This window comes from Rhinopithecus roxellana, chromosome 18, assembly GCF_007565055.1.
Source record: "Rhinopithecus roxellana isolate Shanxi Qingling chromosome 18, ASM756505v1, whole genome shotgun sequence".
NCBI classification, from domain to species: domain Eukaryota; kingdom Metazoa; phylum Chordata; class Mammalia; order Primates; family Cercopithecidae; genus Rhinopithecus; species Rhinopithecus roxellana.
In genome coordinates, this window is record NC_044566.1 from 1,162,790 (window position 1) to 1,182,976 (window position 20,187).

The 20,187-nt window shown below is 36.5% G+C and overlaps 1 protein-coding gene across 2 annotated transcripts; it reads left to right on the top strand.

Moving 5' to 3' along the window:
- Positions 1 to 920: 920 nt before the first annotated feature.
- On the top strand, positions 921 to 16,778 carry ABHD13 (abhydrolase domain containing 13). 2 transcript variants are annotated; one of them, XM_030922186.1, is made up of 4 exons: positions 932 to 1,201; positions 3,859 to 3,919; positions 6,763 to 6,971; positions 11,715 to 16,778. In XM_030922186.1, exons 3-4 carry the CDS (start codon positions 6,908 to 6,910, stop codon positions 12,746 to 12,748), a joined length of 1,098 nt encoding a protein of 365 aa, XP_030778046.1. In that variant the 5' UTR covers positions 932 to 1,201; positions 3,859 to 3,919; positions 6,763 to 6,907; the 3' UTR covers positions 12,749 to 16,778. The 2 variants fall into 2 exon arrangements, with proteins under 2 accessions (XP_010383054.2, XP_030778046.1); XM_010384752.2 differs by lacking the exons at positions 3,859 to 3,919; positions 6,763 to 6,971 and having other exon boundaries at positions 921 to 1,201.
- Positions 16,779 to 20,187: the final 3,409 nt, after the last annotated feature.

The following is a 20,187-nucleotide window of genomic DNA, read 5'->3' on the forward strand; positions in this document are numbered from 1 at the left end:
CCAGCCTGGGCAACAAGAGCGAAACTCCGTCTCAAAACAACAATAACAAAACAAAAACAAAAATCAGCTGGGCGTGGTGGTGGGCTCCTGTAATCCCAGCTACTTGAGAGGCTGAGGCGAGAGAATCGCTTGAACCTGGGAGGCGGAGGTTGCAGTGAGCCGAGATCACACCATTGCACTCCAGCCTGGGCGACAAGAGCGAGGCTCCGTCTCAAAAGGGGGGGAAAAAAAAAGACCCACAAATTTATGAAATATCCTCTGTATATACAAAATAGGGAACATAGAATAAGGAAAGCCCAAGGGAGGGGGAGGCACACATCTATAAACAAACAAGTGTGTACACTTGAGTGCACAGGGGGGTTGACAGTGAAGCTAATGAAGCTCAAGATTCAAGGGCTCATTTTTGTGGTGAACACTTCCAAAATGTGCAAGTGTTGAGAGGGGCCTTGAGAGGGGCCCTAACGAGGTGTTCCCATGGTCGTGTACCTCGGTAAAATTTGCAAAAATAAGATACTTTTACATTATTTTTCTTTAAAAGGGCTCTCCAAATGGCACAAGGTTCAGGCCTCACAAAACCTGCATTCGCCCTTGACAGTCCACTCTGGTAGGGGTAAAAGGAGAAAAACAGAAGCGCTTTAATTCCTGGACCTCACTGCGACACTCTTAACAACCCTATCAGGTAGAACAAATTCCTCCGCAAACCTGCGGTTTGCAGAGCGATGGTGGACTCCCGAGCTCATCGGGTCAGGCACCTCTTCACGGCGGAGGACTGGGGTACGTAACTGGAGGGACTCCTGGTGCTCGGAGGAGGGTTGAATGCCAAGATCCCCAGGTCGTGGAGCAGGGAGCCGGGCCCACGCCGCCGAGGTATCTTTTCCGTCCGGGCCACCGTCGCGGGGGCTCCCGGGGCAGCGGCTTCTGCGCATGCTCGGGAGAGCGGGCAGGGTTCCCACTCCGGGAGCGGAGACGGAGAACAGGTTATGTGGGAGCCGGCGGGGGCATTTGCCGGCGACACCCGAGCGGGGGCCGGAAGTGGGGCCGCAGCGCACCGCAGGAGCTCCGGGCTAGACCGTGGCGACGGCAGCGGCCCCTGGGCTGGAGGAGGATGATGAGGAGCGACGGAAGCGACGCGGGGGTACGCTGCTGCGCGGCGCCCGGTTTCGTGCCCGCGGCCGACTGCGCAGCCTGTCCGCGAGTCTGAGTAAGTGCGGCTTGGGGACCCCGAGCCCGCGGGGCCCGAGCGCCGGTCCGCGCCTCCTAGGAGGGTCGTGGGGAGCCGCCGGCTCCTCAAGACAGGCGCGAAACCCTCCCGGGAGGCCGTGGGGGGGAGCCCCGGGGCCAGTGCGGCTTCCCGGGGGGGGTCGTGAGGGTGCCGAGCGCCGGGGGCTGTGGAGGACCAGCCCGGGGCGCCGTTCCGTTCAGGGCTGCAGCCCTGCCCCTACTCCGCTTACCCCTCACCAGGAGCAGCAAACTGAAGCCACATACCTGTTTTGGAAACTTAAGGTGCGCGCATTCCCAGAGGCTCGCCGGGTGTCGTTTTGTAATTGGAACCTAAAACGTATCTTAGTGTTCTGTGTCAATTGCATTGTCAAAAACCTACGATCTTTAAAATCCAACCCTCCTCTCCCCCACAGACATGAAACGTAAAATAGAATAATTCCAGCTACGAGGTTGGAGAAAGGGAGAGTCCCAATCTAATCACGCCAGTAACAGGGTTAGACCTGTGAATATCAGGGCAGGAGGTTCTGGGGTATTCAGGAAACATCAAAAAAGCACCCCATACAATCGAAGTCAGTTTTGCTGTAGATTTTAGTCAACATTTAAGTAAAATGAATTACTAGTGTTACTGCCCAAGGTATCAAAACCAAAAAAAGTCCGTCCCCGTTTAACAACTCTTATTTATGTTTCCTATGTGATAGTAGCTGGATAGAGAGAGATGAGGATATTGGCTTTGTGTGTTGGTATTGGATTTTCACTGATCTCTTTTGACGGGAGAGGGTTCGTGGATCAATACTTATTTGTATGCATGCTTAGGGAAATCACTCGTCTTTGACTAAAATACCAAATTTTATTTTACTGTGTAAGATTTCGTGATTGCTCATTTAGTGTTAATGCTATGAAATCCTACCTAAGACATCAGCTGCTGAATTAAATAATTGTTAATAGAGGCCCACTATGCATGAGGCACTGCTGCATACTAAAAATATAGAGTTGGATAGGATGAGGTCTCTGTCATCAAGGAACTCACAGCCTGTGTAAGCAGGTTAATTACGCTGTAATAGTAACTTCTGCCACGTAAGTTTGCACAAACTACAGAATATGGAATGGATGGCAGGAGGGAGTAGGGGTCCAAGGAAAGCTTTTTGGAGGATCTACTACCTGAGTTTGGTTTCAACAGAAAGAGAGTGCATTGCTCCGATTACTTCCTGTATTCGGATACGGTAGCCTCTAGGGAATTATGTCCATTATTTAATCCAGGACTAATAGGACTTCTAGTTGTCCTTACTTTCACATACTCTACTATAGTAGATAATTAATTTAAATTTTGTCTCATAGAAGTAGCTGCACTTAACACACTGTTACATTTTATCTCAACAATATTTCAATTTAATCTTTCATCCTCCTTTTACATATGAGGAAATATATATTTAGAGAGGCTAAGTGAGTTGGCAAAAGCTGCCTATCTATTAACAGACCATGACCCGAAACAGCGTCTCCTTTCCATTGCACCACACTGCCTCCATTTGATAGTTAACTTGGAATGATGAAAGCAAGCCAGGTACCTACAGGTAGCTCTTGGCACACTGCCCTCTTGGGCACGTCAAAGGCCACTTGGCATGTGAATAAGAGGGTTTACTAACCAGATTGCCCTGGGCTAGCAATGTAACTTAGTGATAGGTACAGGAAGCTGTTGGACTGACATTTTCCCATGATCTGCCCTCATAACTTATCTCAAGGGAATCTAGTTCTGTTTCTCTGTTTAATGTATTACTCAGATTTTGAAGTCTTTCTAATCCTTGTTTAGTTGCGTCAGGAAAGTCTTAAGACCTTTAAATAGCTTTTTGTGTGTGTGTGTAGACTTAAAAAACGCTCCAGTTCTTCTAATGAAGATAGTTTTCCTCAAATGACAGATTTTGTAATCCATTATTACATTTTATGTTTCTGTTTCACACGGTGTTAACTCCTACAACAGTGAATTCTGCTGAAATCCCTTGCAAAGATGTAGTATTTCCAGTACATGGACTATAGGCATTGATGAGCTAGTCTGAGAATCTAGATACGTCTAGTAAGGCTTCTCGTTGTACTTACTTTCGCATACTTAATGTTGTATAACACTGGTTTTATACAAAACAAGTATTCTGAGTTTCATCCATCTAGTTTATAGGTAGTTTTAGAACATTGCCCATTTATAAATTGGAAACTTTGTGAATTTCATTATCAGTCTAACATCACTACAGTTTTAGGCTTGTGGATTTTTTTTTAAACATTTCAGATATTTATAATCTCAGAACAAATTGTGGTTGGCTTCCATAGTAACAATAATCTCTCATTTTACTTCTGCCAGAGTTGACTCTATTTGCCAAGAATTTCAAGCACAAAAAAGCTACTAAGTTGCTGCCTGGCATAATTTTTGAGCTATATGCTCATACAGATTTAAATCCTAGTTAAAAATGCTGTCTGAACTCTCCAGATATTATCCAGCATCTCCATAGGCAGTTACTGTTCATTTGTCCCATAGGACTATCAATACACACTTTTTCATTATTGATGGCATATGGGTAACCATTAGGGAAATAGATAATTCATTCTGTGGTGTCGCCAACACCTTGATAGCAGCTATTTGTGTTTCCATTTTAGCTGTGCAGCTGGCATGGTTTCTTAACTTCCCAATGCTTAACAGAAGAGGAGAGAGATTGATGTAAGAATACTGAATCTGAGTTCCACATTACTTCACATGTGATTGGAAGCTGTGATTCACCCAGAGTCATTAATGAGCACCATGGGATGTGGGGTCCTCATTCTCTGCTGGGATGTGGATGTTGGCATTGACACATGAACGCGCTTTCTACTTTTTACAGTCTTCACTTGAACCTGCACATTGTTCTTTCCACTTGTAGGCATGTTTTTTTTTTTTTTTTTTTTTAATGTATGAACTGTTTTTATTTTTAAACAAGCTGTTCCCAAACTTATCAATTTAGGATGAACTTAATTAAAGACCTTTAAAGAAATAATAGTACATTTGTGACTTAGGACTTTTTAATTGTATTTGAAATTGTTTAGCCTTTTGCCAAATTGTTTTTGAGAAATTTGTTGTAATTCACCTATGGGTAATGCACTTTTTTGTATTTTTAAAAGACCATTTGCTAGTGGCAGAATCTGTAACTCAATATACAATATGCAATACAATGTACACTTTTTTTATTTTTGCGGAGGAGTCTCACTGCATCACCCAGGTTGGAGTGTAGTGGCAATGATCTCAGCTTGCTGCGACCCTGACTCCTGGGTTCAAGTGATTCTCGTGCCTCAGTCTCCCTAGTGGCTGGGATTACAGGCACGTGCCACCATGCCCGGCTAATTTTTTGTAATTTTTAGTAAAGACGGTGTTTTACCATGTTGCCCATACTAGTCTCAAACTGCTGGGCTCAGTCAGTCCACCTGCCTTGGCTTCCTAAAGCGCTAGGATTACACGCATGAGCCACACGCCTGGCCCAATGTACACTTTTTAATTAAAAGTAATTAGAATAACTAGAATTTAATTTGTAGGGCAGTTCTGACCTTCATTAAAAAACAATTTTTATTGTAAAATGTTATCTATGATATAGTAGATTTTGTCTCGTTTACTCTCCTACTAACCTTACGGCAATAATTAAAATGTATTACTATACTCTTGAGTTTCAGTTCTTGATATATTTAAGTTTTTATTTATTTTTAATTTTTGGAGAAAATATTACTGGGTAAAAACTTTAAATATATTTGTGTATGTTATAATGCAGAAAGGATTTAAATAAATGTAATATATCTTTCTTAATTTGAAGAAGGCAAGTCTCTGGGGCGTAAGGCAATACAGTTATATGGTTAAATAGTGTGGAACAGTGATTCTCAAGCTTTTTGGTCTCAGATACCTTCACATTTTAGAAATGTAAAGGTCCCAAAGATTTTTTTGTATGTATGTGGATTATATGGATATTTATTGTGTTAGAAATTAAACCTGGAAGTTTATAAAGTGTATACATTAAATCTGGAAGTTTTAATTCATTTAAAAATAGCAGTGGTAAGTTCATTACATACATAAATAAAATTTTATATAAAACAATTTTAATTACAAAAAGTAGAGGTGTGGGATTATATTTTTGTAATTTAATGTCTGCCTCATAGAAGGCAGGCGGATTATTGGGCTCTTTAAGTGAAGCATGAAGGAAGTGAGGCTCACACAAATTTGTCGTTGTAAAGGGAAGAGTATTGTAATAGAGAACTGTGGATACTCTTTGGTGCGACTGACTCCATCACTCAACAGGAGGCACTTCCTTAAAGGTCAGTTACATCATGCCATCTGAAACCTACATCAGAGAAATTTTTGTCTCTTGTTACATCAAAATCTATTGATTTGTAGTGAATTTTTTACTCATGTTTGCTTGATTTTGTGACACCATTCATTGGTCGTTTGGAATATGTTGGTTTATTGAGTTATGCAGATTCTTCCAAATGGTGACACATTTAATATTAATAGATTACCACAGTGCCATCAAAAAGGTCTCTTAAGTGTCAAGGAGCTATTGGCAACCTCATTCATTTTCTAGTAAATATCTGCCAAACCTCTAAGTCTGAACAACCATAGTTTGTCAGTTGTCTTTTTAAATAAAAATGTTGTCACCTGAACAAAGCAGCTAGTCCAGCTCACAATTCAAATGTATTTCATTACACAGCACAAAATGCTTTATGTGCGCTTCCAGTTTTGTCACACATTTATCACACAATGTGTTAAAAAGATGTGTACTTGTTAGTTGAGGTAAAGTAATTTTTACTACTTCTTTGACATTCTTAAGTGAACTGGATTATTCCCTCATTTACTGTGAGCTCATGGTGATAAAGAATACAGTGACTCCAACATGTGAGGCCACTACCTTGATTCTTGTAAAGGCACCAGCAATTTTCCCCATCATTGCTTATGCACCATTAGTGCACATGTCAAACAGTGAGAAAGGTAAATGACATTTTAGTATTATTATGAGCATAATATTGATCTTGTGGACCCCATTAGAGGGTCTTGGGGACCCTCAGGTTTCTGACCACCTTTTGACAACCACTGGCATAGAAAGATCTCAGATTTAATAGAACCCTCAAAGTCCATCCAGTTTAACAGCTCTAAATTCTTCTATGCTATCCTTGCCAAGTAGTTATTTAGATTATGCTGAATACTTGCAGTTTCTGTGAATAATTGTGCTAAATGAATAAAAATAAGTGTCACAGACAGCTGTTTGATGGAAAGTAATAGAGATTCTTAATCCTGGAGTTATGCTTTGTCCTGCTTTTAAAACATTGCATAAGTTTCACTTGGTTTCTCTAAGTAATCAACCTTGATGAAATCCAGAGACTACTAAAATTATGTTGTTAAGGAAAGATATAGCTAAGGTTTTGATTTTCCTTTGCCGTTTGTAAGGACAATTGTCATCTTTCTTTGATTTTTCTTTGTTTGCTCTATAATTAAATGAACTTATGTTAGATATATGTAGTTATCTGTATCCATATCTGTCTCCTGAGTAGCTCAAGAGTCGCTTGAACATGACTGAGTAGATCACAAGCTACTTGAGAGCAAGGGCTGTATAGTATACTAGGATGCATTGGAATCTGATGACCATCTCTTCCGGAAGAGGCTGGGAAATCAGCTATAGGCCTGCTTCAGTGGTGCATGCTGGATTTCATAGCTTCCCTGGGAGCCTGCAGTGATATTCTGAGGACTCATTCCATTCATGGTGGGCATGACTTCAATATTGATCTCTTTTTTAAAAGCATCAGTTTATAAAATAGTTATTTAAATTAAATAATTTTCCTTAAAAATGGAACCGTTTATGATCCTCCAGGTACCTGTATGAACACAGGAGATGATCAGTACACATCAGATAAACGTAGCCATCACTCATGCCATTAGCTGACTTACCATTCAGCTAACACTGTTAGCCAGCAAGGTGGTGTGAGAGCTTTACAGTTCTAGACTGCTCTTATTTTTAGTCTCAAATTGTTTATTATATACCAATAATGGACTTAAATTTAGAGACAGTAAGGAGGGAGTACTAGAGCCAATTAGGACCGTAAATCCTCAAGATGAGCACCATATCTTAAATTGCATCAGATGATCAAACTACTTATGTAGTATAGCAGGATGTCACTAATACGACAAAACCATTCTTTTAAAAGGAAAACAGTCGTATCTAATTTATACTGTACATGATAATAAAGATTAGTCATGCTTTCAGTAGATTAGTTTTTGAGACACACTCACTAATATCAATGTGACACTTCAAACCACTTCATTTAGAAAGCACAAAAGTTATTTCTAAGGTTGATTTTTTTTTTCATTCAAATACAAGACTGGTACAGGTTATAATAAACTGTAACACTTAAATCTTAGCTGTATATCCTGGGTTTTTAAAAAATACATTTGTTTACACATCATGCTTTTTTGTGTGCATAATTAGCATAAAGCCTGCAAAACGTTGGGAAGGGAGCAGGATGCGTTTAGTTTTGGATAAGTTTGAAATATCAGCGAAGCATCAGGTACGTGAGCAACAGGTAAATTAAGATTGTAGATGAAGAGTAGACTTGTAGATTGGGGATAATTCATACACAGGTGTGATAATTTGAGCCATGAAAAGGAATGAAATCACTGAGGGAAAGAACGTAATAACATAAAGGAGTGGAGAAGACCTTGGAAAATGCCTGCTTTTCGGGGTATAGGGCAGAGAGAAACAGCAATTTGAGTATAGAGGAGAAGCCAACAGCAGATGACACTTTGGGGGTCTGGTGCTGCAGTGTGGATTGAGAAAAATCCACTAGATTTATTTTAAAGTGAAGTTTACATTTTATGAGAGATCGTTATGAGAACTCAGCAAGTTCTCAGATAGTAAATGGTTAAGGAGTTACTGAGGGTGATTAAAACCACAGATTGGTGGGTTTTAGAAATGTTTGACATGTAATACCAGTTCTGATAACACAGCAAACAGAAAATTGAGTAATGGGACTGTCATGTATTCATTTAAGATGTAGACACAAGGTTAAAAATACATACAATAATGATGTAAAAGAAGACTGGAAGATGAGAAGTTATTGATTATCTGCATTTCTGTATTCTACATAGAACAGGTCTGATGGGCGTTCCCACTCAGCAGCCCTTCTAGTTGATATAAGTTTGAGTGTATTAAATGCATCCTTTTTCTTGATTTTTATGATGCTAAGATCTTCTCAGCAAATGGATTTCACATGCAGAAGAACCTGACAAATAATAAATCTCATCTGAAGACACATTTTATAAGTGTTTTACCACATAGGACATACTTGATTGCCTCACTTATTCTTCATGACTAGTAGCAGTGGTCTTGGGGTCATCTGGACATTGATGCTCACAAGACCCAGTAGACCGTAGTGAACCGTACTGTGCATCAGTCTCTCTGCTTTTTTGAAAACCCAACATGTCAGTGTTAGGTATATTGTTCCCAGATGATAGCTCAGGTCTAGTGGAAAATGACACAAGGGTGGGAGTGAGCGCCACCCCGGCTTAGCTGCTTCATGCTCCACAGGAAACAGTGTCTTTTTGTAACAGCATATGAGTATAGCATCCAGGACTAAGCAAATGACAAGCCAATTACAAGTCATATTCGATTCAGAAAAGCCCCTGTTTATACTTCCCACTGGGCATGTTTAGCCCTGCTCACTGTCCTCTCAATCCAGATGTAGCTCATCAGTAGGAGCCATTTTTACTACACTGTTGCTTAGAAACACAACTGATACCCACCTTTATCAGGTTTCCAGGGAAACAGTGCAGGAAGGTTAAGGAGAGGTCGTTTTTTATCTGAAGAGGGAGAAAGATTTTGTTAACCCTTTACTCACACTAATTTATTGACAAAATAAATAGAAAACATAATGCTGGCTGTAGGATCCATGCAGTCGACTTTAATTATTAGAGGCAGTGTTTGTTTTTATTGACTATCATAACATCTGGGTATGAAGTTGTTTTTACATCTCAGCAGATGGTGCATGGTAATTGTGCTTTACTGATACTTTTCAGCAAATTCAGTAAATTAAAAATCCTTCCTGATATTGTTCACTTGTCCTGATTCCTTTAAGATCATCTTTGAGATGGAAATATCATATAGACTAGGGAACAGAGATTATTAGCAAGCGGGGTTAGGTAAAAATAAGGCAATCTGTGAGTAGAGTTCTTACTCTAAACCACCAATGTAAGAATATCTTAAAGAGAAAACACGCCCATACCCACGCACTCCACCACCCCAGAGCAATTTTTATTAACCTGTTCTTAACAGTGACTTCCGTTTGATACTACTGAAGATGAATTGACTTTTATTCCGACTTCTGTAGTGCAAGAACTCATTGTAAGCTTATGATTGTTTATCACAAAACAGTTTAGTTAATGTGACTTTTCAGGAATGTTTTGTGGAAAACTATAAGTTTATCCCTTATTATTCCTAGACAGTAAAAGACCCAAACAAATATGCCCCTTTTTCTGATGTTGTTTTAAACATATATGCCCACTGCTCAGAATACTTTTACTTTTTAAAATAAATTTAATAATTTGTATATGTAATTAGATTATTTAAAAAATGTTTTAGTCATATGTATATATAAAGTGCTGTACTAGACATTAGAGATACAATAGTGAAAAAAGAGAAATACACTTCCTAGCCTTATAAATTTTTATTCAGTATTGTTTGCTAAAATTAGGTGTTAGAGGCTACTAAAACGCAAATAACTTTTCAAAGTTCATAAGTTGAAAATTTATGTAAATTGATACAAATGTAAATGTAAAATTCACATTTTAAATTATGCTTTATTCATATATTTGGAGCTATTTTATCTGGTTTTATAATAATTTTTTAAGTAAGAACTAATTTGAGCAGAACACATTAAGAAAGTAGTAGAGCCAGAAATACTAGTCACAAAAGCAAATACAGTTAATGTGTCTATAACATTTATGAATGATATTATTATTAATCTTACTTGATACTAATGACCAGCCTTATAGGTAAGCGTTTAAAAAACTCATTCTACTGAAAAGGCAGTTGAGACTGGAGATAGGTGATAAGTAGTTATTCAGGGAGGATATGATACTGTAATAAAACTTGCTACCACTGGGTGGCAGTGTTGATTTCTGGGAAATCAGAGAAAAATGGTTTATGTTCAAAAAGATTCAGTTCATTTGAATAATTCAAATGTAAAAGTCTATGTTTAGTGAAATAATAGTAAAAAATCAAATTTGTTAGATCATCCAACTCATTATTTGTACAATCAGTCTATAACTTCTTTATAGCAATTCGGTTAGTGGGAAAGAAGGAAATGTATTTTTAAAAATTCAGTAAATAAGCAGAAGTAGATGAATAGTATATAAGAAAATTTGTAGCATATCTCAATTCTTTTGCCTGTTTAAGACAACATGTATAAACCTTTTGAAAACAAAAAATTCTCTTTTAATAGTTTTTCTTTACTTTCTTTATATCAGTTACATATTTTAGTAATCTTTTTAAAAATTGTTCTCCAGTGAGTCATTTTACTTTATTTATCTCTGGTTCTCAGAGGATTTCTGTGTATTTGTTTCACACTGAACCGTCAAGTATTTATTGCCTTATCAATACATTTGAGCAGTCTATTGACCCCAAGATGTGAAACTTCAGTGAAGAGTATATAAAAGATACTGCCGATCTCATGACACTAGCAATATGATATTTATTTTTAATTAGATATGAAAGATAAATCATTAATCATTTTCTTAAAAATAATACAGTATTAGAATCTAGTGTTTAAGTAAATTATTTAAGTTTAGTATTAAAACTTCGAGGTGGGGGGGATACTTTTATTCTTTTTTTCCCTAGTTGTTTTTTTAATTTTGTTTTGTTTTGCCCAATTCCTTATCCTAGTTTCTTTAGTTTTTGCTACAGTATATGAAAAAAATTGACAAAGTATATTAGATTGGTCTTGCTATGTTAGAATTTCTGAACTGCCTCTTCATTTCAATTTGCCCTGGACATACGTAACCTAACAGTAAATGTACCACTGTTAGGAGAATCATGCTTGTTTGCCTCCCAGCTCATCTACATTGAGAGACAGATGATAGCCAGTCTACTTACGCCCCTGAGCTTGTTTTCTCATTTAAGAAAAATAAATGACACTACCGCATCAACTTTTTGGGGGTCAAATCAGTGAGAACATATAAATGAAGGTAGCTGGCCATAAATAAGCACTTTTTAAAAATAAATTAATTTGAAAAATACTAATGTTTCATAAGTAGGACAGTGGAGGGATATGGTAGAACATATGAGAGCAGAAAGGACAAGGGAAATTATAGCAGCTACTTTTGTGGATGGACTATACCTGTTACTATATTTAACAATTACGTGTGGCCTAGTACCATAGTTTATTATATTATTGATTTTTAAAAAATAATAGATACATGTTGAATTATTAATATTCTCCCTCTCTCTCTCTAGGATACTTACAGAGAGCTACAATGGAAAAGCCCTGGATGCTGTGGAACTTTGTTGAAAGATGGCTAATAGCCTTGGCTTCATGGTCTTGGGCTCTCTGCCGTATTTCTCTTTTGCCTTTAATAGTGACTTTTCATCTGCATGGAGGCATTATCTTCCTTTTGTTAATATTCGTATCAATTGCAGGCATTCTGTATAAATTCCAGGATGTATTGCTTTATTTTCCAGAACAGCCATCCTCTTCACGTCTTTATGTTCCCATGCCCACTGGCATTCCACATGAAAACATCTTCATCAGAACCAAAGATGGAATACGTCTGAATCTTATTTTGATACGATACACTGGAGACAATTCACCCTATTCCCCAACTATAATTTATTTTCATGGGAATGCAGGCAACATAGGTCACAGGTTGCCAAATGCTTTACTTATGTTGGTTAACCTCAAAGTTAACCTTTTGCTGGTTGATTATCGAGGATATGGAAAAAGTGAAGGAGAAGCAAGTGAAGAAGGACTCTACTTAGATTCTGAAGCTGTGTTAGACTATGTCATGACTAGACCTGACCTTGATAAAACAAAAATTTTTCTTTTTGGTCGTTCCTTGGGTGGAGCAGTGGCTATTCATTTGGCTTCTGAAAATTCACATAGGATTTCAGCCATTATGGTGGAGAACACATTTTTAAGCATACCACATATGGCCAGCACTTTATTTTCATTCTTTCCAATGCGTTACCTTCCTTTATGGTGCTACAAAAATAAATTTTTGTCCTACAGAAAAATCTCTCAGTGTAGAATGCCTTCTCTTTTCATCTCTGGACTCTCAGATCAATTAATTCCTCCAGTAATGATGAAACAACTTTATGAACTCTCCCCATCTCGGACTAAGAGATTAGCCATTTTTCCAGATGGGACTCACAATGATACATGGCAGTGCCAAGGCTATTTCACTGCACTGGAACAGTTCATCAAAGAAGTCGTAAAGAGCCATTCTCCTGAAGAAATGGCAAAAACTTCATCAAATGTAACAATTATATAATGTTTCCCTTTTTGATTATTGCGTTGTATTTTGATTTGTGCAGAATGATAAAGAATGTTCCTTTTAGAAGTGTGTTATGTCTGTACCTGTCTGAAGAGTGACATTAAACTTTGAAAGGACTTCACTGCTCCTTTATGATATTCCAAATAGTTTTTTACATTTGAAAAACTAATTCTTGGGATTATTTCATACATTTTCATCAAAACTTTCAATGTGGTTATGTATTCATATCTTTAGTTTAATATGTCAGTATATTAGATATTGTTCAAAAGTTTCTTGTTGCTAAAGTGGTATAATCTGTTACACAGATGAATAGCTAGATGTGGAAAGAGATATGTAAACAAGAAACCTTTGGGTATTATTTCTTAAGTAAATATTGGGACAATCATGGTAAGCAAACTTAGTTCTGTAACTGCATTTTTCACCTTAAAAGTTAAATGAAATGCATGATGGTATTTTATTCCTTGAATTATGCAATGCAACATTTTACATGTAAATAGCACTGGTCATATACTGATGTATATGGTTATCTGGGTTACATCTATTTTTATGTAAACTCTATTTTGTTTTTGGCAAGAAGTGAAATTGAGACCTGTGTGCAGGTCGCCATTGAATTTTGCTCTGGTGAATGCTGAGATCCAGCTTTTTCTTACAAATAAATGGGACCCTGTTTTCCAATATAAATGTACCGTGTTTTTGTTAGGTACAGTCTGGATCATGGCAAGTAGAAATAGAAATTTAGAATTTTACTGCAGCTTTGATGTCCATATTTGAACTTTTTGACATTTGTAATTTTGGTGGCAAAGAGAATTTTAGCTTCTATCGATTTTGTAAGTCTTCAGCTGAACAACTCATAGCAGTCATAGTGAAGATTAGCACTAGTTAGAGTTAAATGAGGAAGTCTTTTATCTTTACAGGATTGTACATACTACTTTATAAGAATTCTCACATTTGATTTTAAGTCCCAGTACCTAGTTATATCTATCCTATCAAAGGCAAGATACCATTTATTGAACTTCTTGAAAATAAAAGTTACACAGTCCAACAACAACAACAACAAAAAACAATGTTCTTGGTTTAATGTTCCAGTTGCTGTGAAATAGAACTCCTACAATCAAAAGACCGTTTTAGGAAGTCTTATTTATTTATTTAAAAAGTTTTACATGTAGGAGTGTGGGAATGAAGGAATTCTGGAGCTTTTCGATACAAAACCTATTACCACATGTAGCAGTTAAATAGCTATAGGTGGGAAGTAGGATTTAGATACGTAGAAAAGTAAGAAAATCTTAGAAAAAATCCCCTTACAACTTTCAGGATTTACCTTAATAAAAATACATGTTCTGAGTCATAATTGTGCCAAGTTGTTTCATGCAGTCCTCAAAAATTAGATGTAATTGAGCTTTGTGTGATATTATGTCAGCTTTAACATATAATATTTTGAATATTTTAGCTGTATTTAGTGGCTTTCTGCAAGCAACTAGAACAGAGAAATAATGGGTCAATAATGTTGACCTCAATTTAAAACTTTCAATGGAGATAGGGCTAGAAATACTTTTGCCAAATAGCATTCTTATTCACTTTATGCCAGTGTTTAGAAAAAATAAATTATAGCAAGTATGATTTCTAAGAATGTTTTTCTATAAATTATTAATTGTAAAAACTCTCGCTTTTTAAAACAAGTTGGTAATGCATATCATGGAAGGCGTATTTTGTATGTATAAATTTACCACAATTAAAGGCTACTTTTCTTGTCAGTCCTTGCTATGTAGAATGACTATTCTAAATATAAATGTATTAAAAAGAAAATACAACAAAATGTATATTTAGACATGAGCTTACATGGCATACCTTATATTTGTATCATTCTTTAAAGTTTACAAAAAAACACCTTATGTTTTTATGTAATCAGTCATTACACTATGGAGAAATTTATCAGCTTTAGTTCTAAATGTGCTGATGAGGTATAAAAGCTATTTCTTCATCAGTATTTTGCTTTTATGCTGCTTTTTCTTTTTGATACTCCAGGTTGATAAACTATCTTTTTAAATTTTAAGCCAGGACTTCAAAAATTATAGAGTACTTGTTTGCCGTCCCCTACCTTCATTCTCTTCGTAGGGTTAAGGAGCCTTTCTTTCTGCAGCTAAGGGCAGAGGCTGTGCCTAGGGCTGTACCACAAATTTCTTCAATAGCATCTGTATTTGAGACCGTTTCGTTAGATGAGTAAGAGGTGGAAAACAAACTTAGTATCAGGGTCCGTGAAGCCCATGGCATCAGTTTTGAAAATATTTCTAGTTTTGTAGCCAAAGCAATTGGTCCTGGTAAAATGAGACTTTTTCAGGAGTCACTCCTTCACTTTGGACCCATAGCTTAGTGAATGGAAGTATATGTACCTATCTTGTGTATTAACTTCTGTCTTATTTATGCAAGAGCAGCTATAGGAGTTTACAAAAGAACTCTAAGTTACTAAGTTACTATAAATTTGGGGATCCTAGAGTGATCTTAAATATGGCAAGATACAGCTCATTTAGAATAAAATCTCACATCCATTATTTTAAAGGGAATGATTGGGGGGAAAAAACTGGTGAAAAAAATATAAAAAAGGACCCTAAAAAGAATTCTGCAAAATAAGAGAAAAAATAGTTTGTGACAGGTAATAGAATACTAGTGGGATAGAAACAACTAGAAAGAAAAGTGTGACACAATTTTTACATTTAGATATAGAAAATAATGAGATTGGTGAAAGGAAATAGTGCAAAACATTTGGACGCAAAGCATTTCTAACAAAAAGTGGCTGTGGCACTTGACATTGCAACTACACTGTTACTGCAATGTTTTTGACTGTTAAAATTGATATTTTCATAAAAATGGTGTTCTGAATTTTGCTGCAGGGCTGCTGAAATTTATGATTACCTGTAGACACTTGATAATTACATAGATTACAGCTTTGGTAATATGTCACTGGAGTAATTATGCTATAATATCTGTTGAGAATTCATACCATCTGATGCTTACATATTTCTTATATTTGTAAGATTTGGCTTGGTGGGAATAGGTTTGGGGTAATTAAAGAGTGAAAGCCGTATTTCATTTTTTATAAATTATCTTTCAAGCTCAGATAGCTTAAGAGCAGTTTAGATTAAGGAGACCCTTTTCTCTTTGAGGATAGGGATAGGTAAGGTAAACTGTAAAAAGAATGTCACAGAAGTCACTTTAATTTAAGTCACGATTGAGATACTGAAATCTTCCACTGATTCTTCTCCTTTCCCTTTTTCCTATTATGTTTGATAATTATATATATTTTTAAAAACTGTGAGAGGAAAAATTAGTCATAAGTAACCCTTTTGGATTATCCACTTAAATTTATGTATTTTCATATTACTCAGGTAAAGATGGAAATGACAGAGCACAGACATTTATTTTTTAAATTGATAGGGTAGAAAATAAAATGTACTTCTGTTTATTCTTAATACTATATATATATATATATATACACACACATCGTTTTAGCAAATTGGAAATAATATATTCATTTGTATGGCAAGAGAAATGCAGTCATCTTAATACTAGTCTACACATTTTTGCCAAATGGCACAAATATACCTCCATTTATATTTTGTATCTTAAAATGTAGTTTAAACACAGGACTATGTATGAGACACTTTTTTACAAAAAGTGCCGTATATACATATATAACAGGTGAGTGTGTGTTTACCATAATTTATAATGATTTCTGTCAGTACAGCGTATATGGAAAATTCAAGTTGTTTTTAACATATTCAAGTATGTTCAGTATAAAATAAGTTAATCCCATTTCATAATGTAAATCATTTTTGTTATTTGCCATATTTTATTTGAAGTAATAAAATTTTATAACTCAAATTTGAATGTCATAGTACATTGTGTGCTAACCATGGCAAGCAAACATTTACATTTGTTTTTTACAATAAATTTCTTTTAAAATATACTTTCTATTTTTCTGTACTGACATATGCAATAAATTGGTACATTAAAAATTTGATTAATGTCTTCAGATAGTTTGTATTCAGTCTTTTTTTAAAAATTGTTAATCTAGAATTTTATGGTAGGACATTAAAGTTTTCTCAACGGTTATGTAAAATTCCTTAATTTATACTGAAATTAATGAATTTTATTCTAGTAATGGTGTGGATAAAAAATAGAAGTTAGATTTATATTTCATTCCCCAGAGAGTATTATCCTCTTACATACATTTAATTTAGGCTCATATTAAAGCTATACGTGAACCAGTGGTGAATGACTAATCCCTAATGTATTCTTTAGTTAATTGAATCTAGGAATGAATACATTTTAACTTAATTATTATGTTGCCTTCAGATTTCATAAAATGCTTTTTAAAAAAATTCTGCTTTTTTTCTCCTCTTGTTAGTATTTTAGTTAATGGTTTTTAATGATGAAGAAATGGCCTGATACTAACTGAGCCTTTAGGGGCCTATACCTTGCTTTTCCTAACAAGAAATTGTGCACGCTTGAATATGTCAGAATGAGTTGGATAATAGGATGTGTATGATGAATCTTAAATGGTCCCCTGAAAGGGAAGATGAAGAATTCATGTATTGGAGCCCATCTTTGTATGGGTAGATCTGGTGGGAGCTAGGGTCTCTCATGTACTACCCTGGAAGATCGCCAAGTTGAATCCCAGGGTGAAGTCGTTTTTAGATTACTATTTCTTAAGTTTGAAAGATAAGTTTTTTCACATTGCCATTTCACTCTCCAACTCTTTCCTTACATTCCATTACATAACTAAAAAGCATGAACAATTAGATCTGGCTAGAGACTATAACTCCTATCTCACTAAGGGGAGAGGAAGGTAAATTTTTTGAGTGTCTTCAAATATAAGGCCCAGGTGTTGAATGTGTTAATTGAATCCTCACAACAAACCTTCGAGTGATTTGTAGTCCCATTTTATAAGAAATAGACTCAGAGTGGTTCAGTGACATGCTCAAGGTTACCTAGAGTGAACCAAGATGTCAATCCAGGTCTCTAATTCTAAATCGAGGACAGCTATTCATTTGCTAATTTACCCAAACAATTTGCAAGTTTTGTTCATGTTGGAATAGATGAGAAATGTTGAAGTGGGTTACAAGTTGATCAGTTATTCAGGAATCCAAAAGAATTGACTGTGAATTGAAATAAGTATTACACAGTAATGTACATGTTTTCAAAGTCATTAAATGTGTGTTTCTGTAGGAAAATCTAGATGTTAGTCTCATAAGAGTTATCCTCTCAAAAAATCTTGGAGTCGTCTTTTTATTCCTGATATTTTGAAACACACCTTGCTGTTTTTCCAATAAGATTTATTTTCCCAACATTTCCACTACTACCATACCAGTCCCTCAAATTCTTTCATAGTAGTCAACATTTTTATTGGGTGCTTTTTGTGTTCCAAGTATTGTTCTGACTCCTTTTTGTCGTTTATTCTTAATAACTGAATATGAACTGGATCATTGCCCTATTCTTTCTAACTTATCAGAAAAACTCTATCATTCCCTATCCAGTGATTTTCAGTGGCTGCATTTCTCAGTAGATCAAAGTCATAGCTTTCATTTTATAGGGTCCTTTACAAACTAAACCTTGTAAAAGGTATCTGTTCTTTCTCTTTCCAATCAAACTTACTCCTCTTCTGTTCATTTATTTATATCTGGTGCTTTAACCTCTAGATCTGATACCTCCCTCCCACCTCTCTAGGTCCCTGAGTCCCTGACCAAATTTGTGGTAGCTCTACCAATAGTTTTTTTTTTTTTTTTTTTCTTTTTCTGAATACCCATTGCACTCAAAGTATTTTGTATTTTGATACTTGATTATATTCAGTTCATTTCTTTATAATATATTGTATTTTGATCTGACAGGAGTGTCATGTGATTCCTGTCTTACATAGCACCTGGCACAGTGCTGAGCATGTTGTAGTACTAAATACATTTTCTGTATAGAATGTGCACACTGATTTTAAAGTTTGTCCAAACTTTTCCATCTTTAAGAAGAAAAAGTCGAAGACCATTACTTTAATACTTCACATTTCTTAAAGGTTTAGACCTAAAATAGCAACAAACCTGGAAGTTACACACGTACCCCAGAGTAATAAAGTAGAAACATTGGAAGTTACCCGTGTAGTTACAGCAGTCTACAGAAAATAAGAGGGGCAATAATTGTGCAGGTTGTATGTTCCTTGAGGGCTCCAACTTAAGCAGAGCAGAAGAGACTGGTAACTGTAAGCTCAGGAAAGAGAGGAGCAAAGAGTACAGGTAGTGGATGTGGAACGGAGATCAGTGGAGATCAACAAGTGTGGCAGTATCAATAGATCTGGTGTTGGATAAGACAGGAAGAACCAGAAAGGCAGGTGGGCACATTAGTGGAAGGCCAAAGAAGCCCTTATCATGGAACATCCAGTTTGGGTGATAGTGACTGTGCCAGTTGTGATTTCTTTGCGTCCTTTTTTAACCCTGTAGCCATGGTTCCCTTATTAAAAATTCATCATCACCATTACTTTTAAAACAAATGAAATGATACAGACACTTGAATTAATGTGACACTGGCATTTTTCTTAGTCTTTTGTTCTAGAGCATATTTCTTGAGGTGTGAGTGAGTTCCAGGCTCCTCTTTGCAAAGAGCATGCACGCCTCAAAACACAGGACAGACTGCATTAGGGAGGATGTGGGAAGGGCAGAATCTCTGGAGACAGTAAATACTATGGACTATTTGTGCTCTCCCAAAATTCATGTGTGAGACCCTAATCCCCAAAGCGATGGTATTAGGAGGTGGGGATTTGCGAGGCAGTGACCTTATGAGTGTGGAGGAATGAGGGCCCTCATGAAGAGAGCTACTCCTACCTCTCTCTGCCATGTGAGGATACAAGGAGATAGCTGTCTGCCAACCAGGAAGAGTGCCCTTACCAGACATAGGGTCTGCCAGCACCTTGATCTTGGACTTTCTAGCTTCCAGAATTGTGAGAAATACATTTCTGTTTAAGCCATTTAGTCTATGATACTTGTTACAGCAGCCCAAAGTGAGTAAGACAATAAACAGTTCTAATTCTTTCTTAAAAGTGGCCCTGGAGATGAATGAGAGCTGATTTAATATTTTTTCTTTTTATTTTTTATTTTTTATTTGTTTTTAATTTTTTAATTTTTTTAAATTATTATACTTTAAGTTCTAGGGTACATGTGCATAACGTGCAGGTTTGTCACATATGTATACTTGTGCCATGTTGGTGTGCTGCACCCATCAACTCGTCAGCACCCATCAATTCATCATTTATATCAGGTACAACTCCCAATGCAATCCCTCCCCCCTCCCCCCTCCCCATGATAGGCCCCGGTGTGTGATGTTCCCCTTCCCGAGTCCAAGTGATCTCATTGTTCAGTTCCCACCTATGAGTGAGAACATGCGGTGTTTGGTTTTCTGTT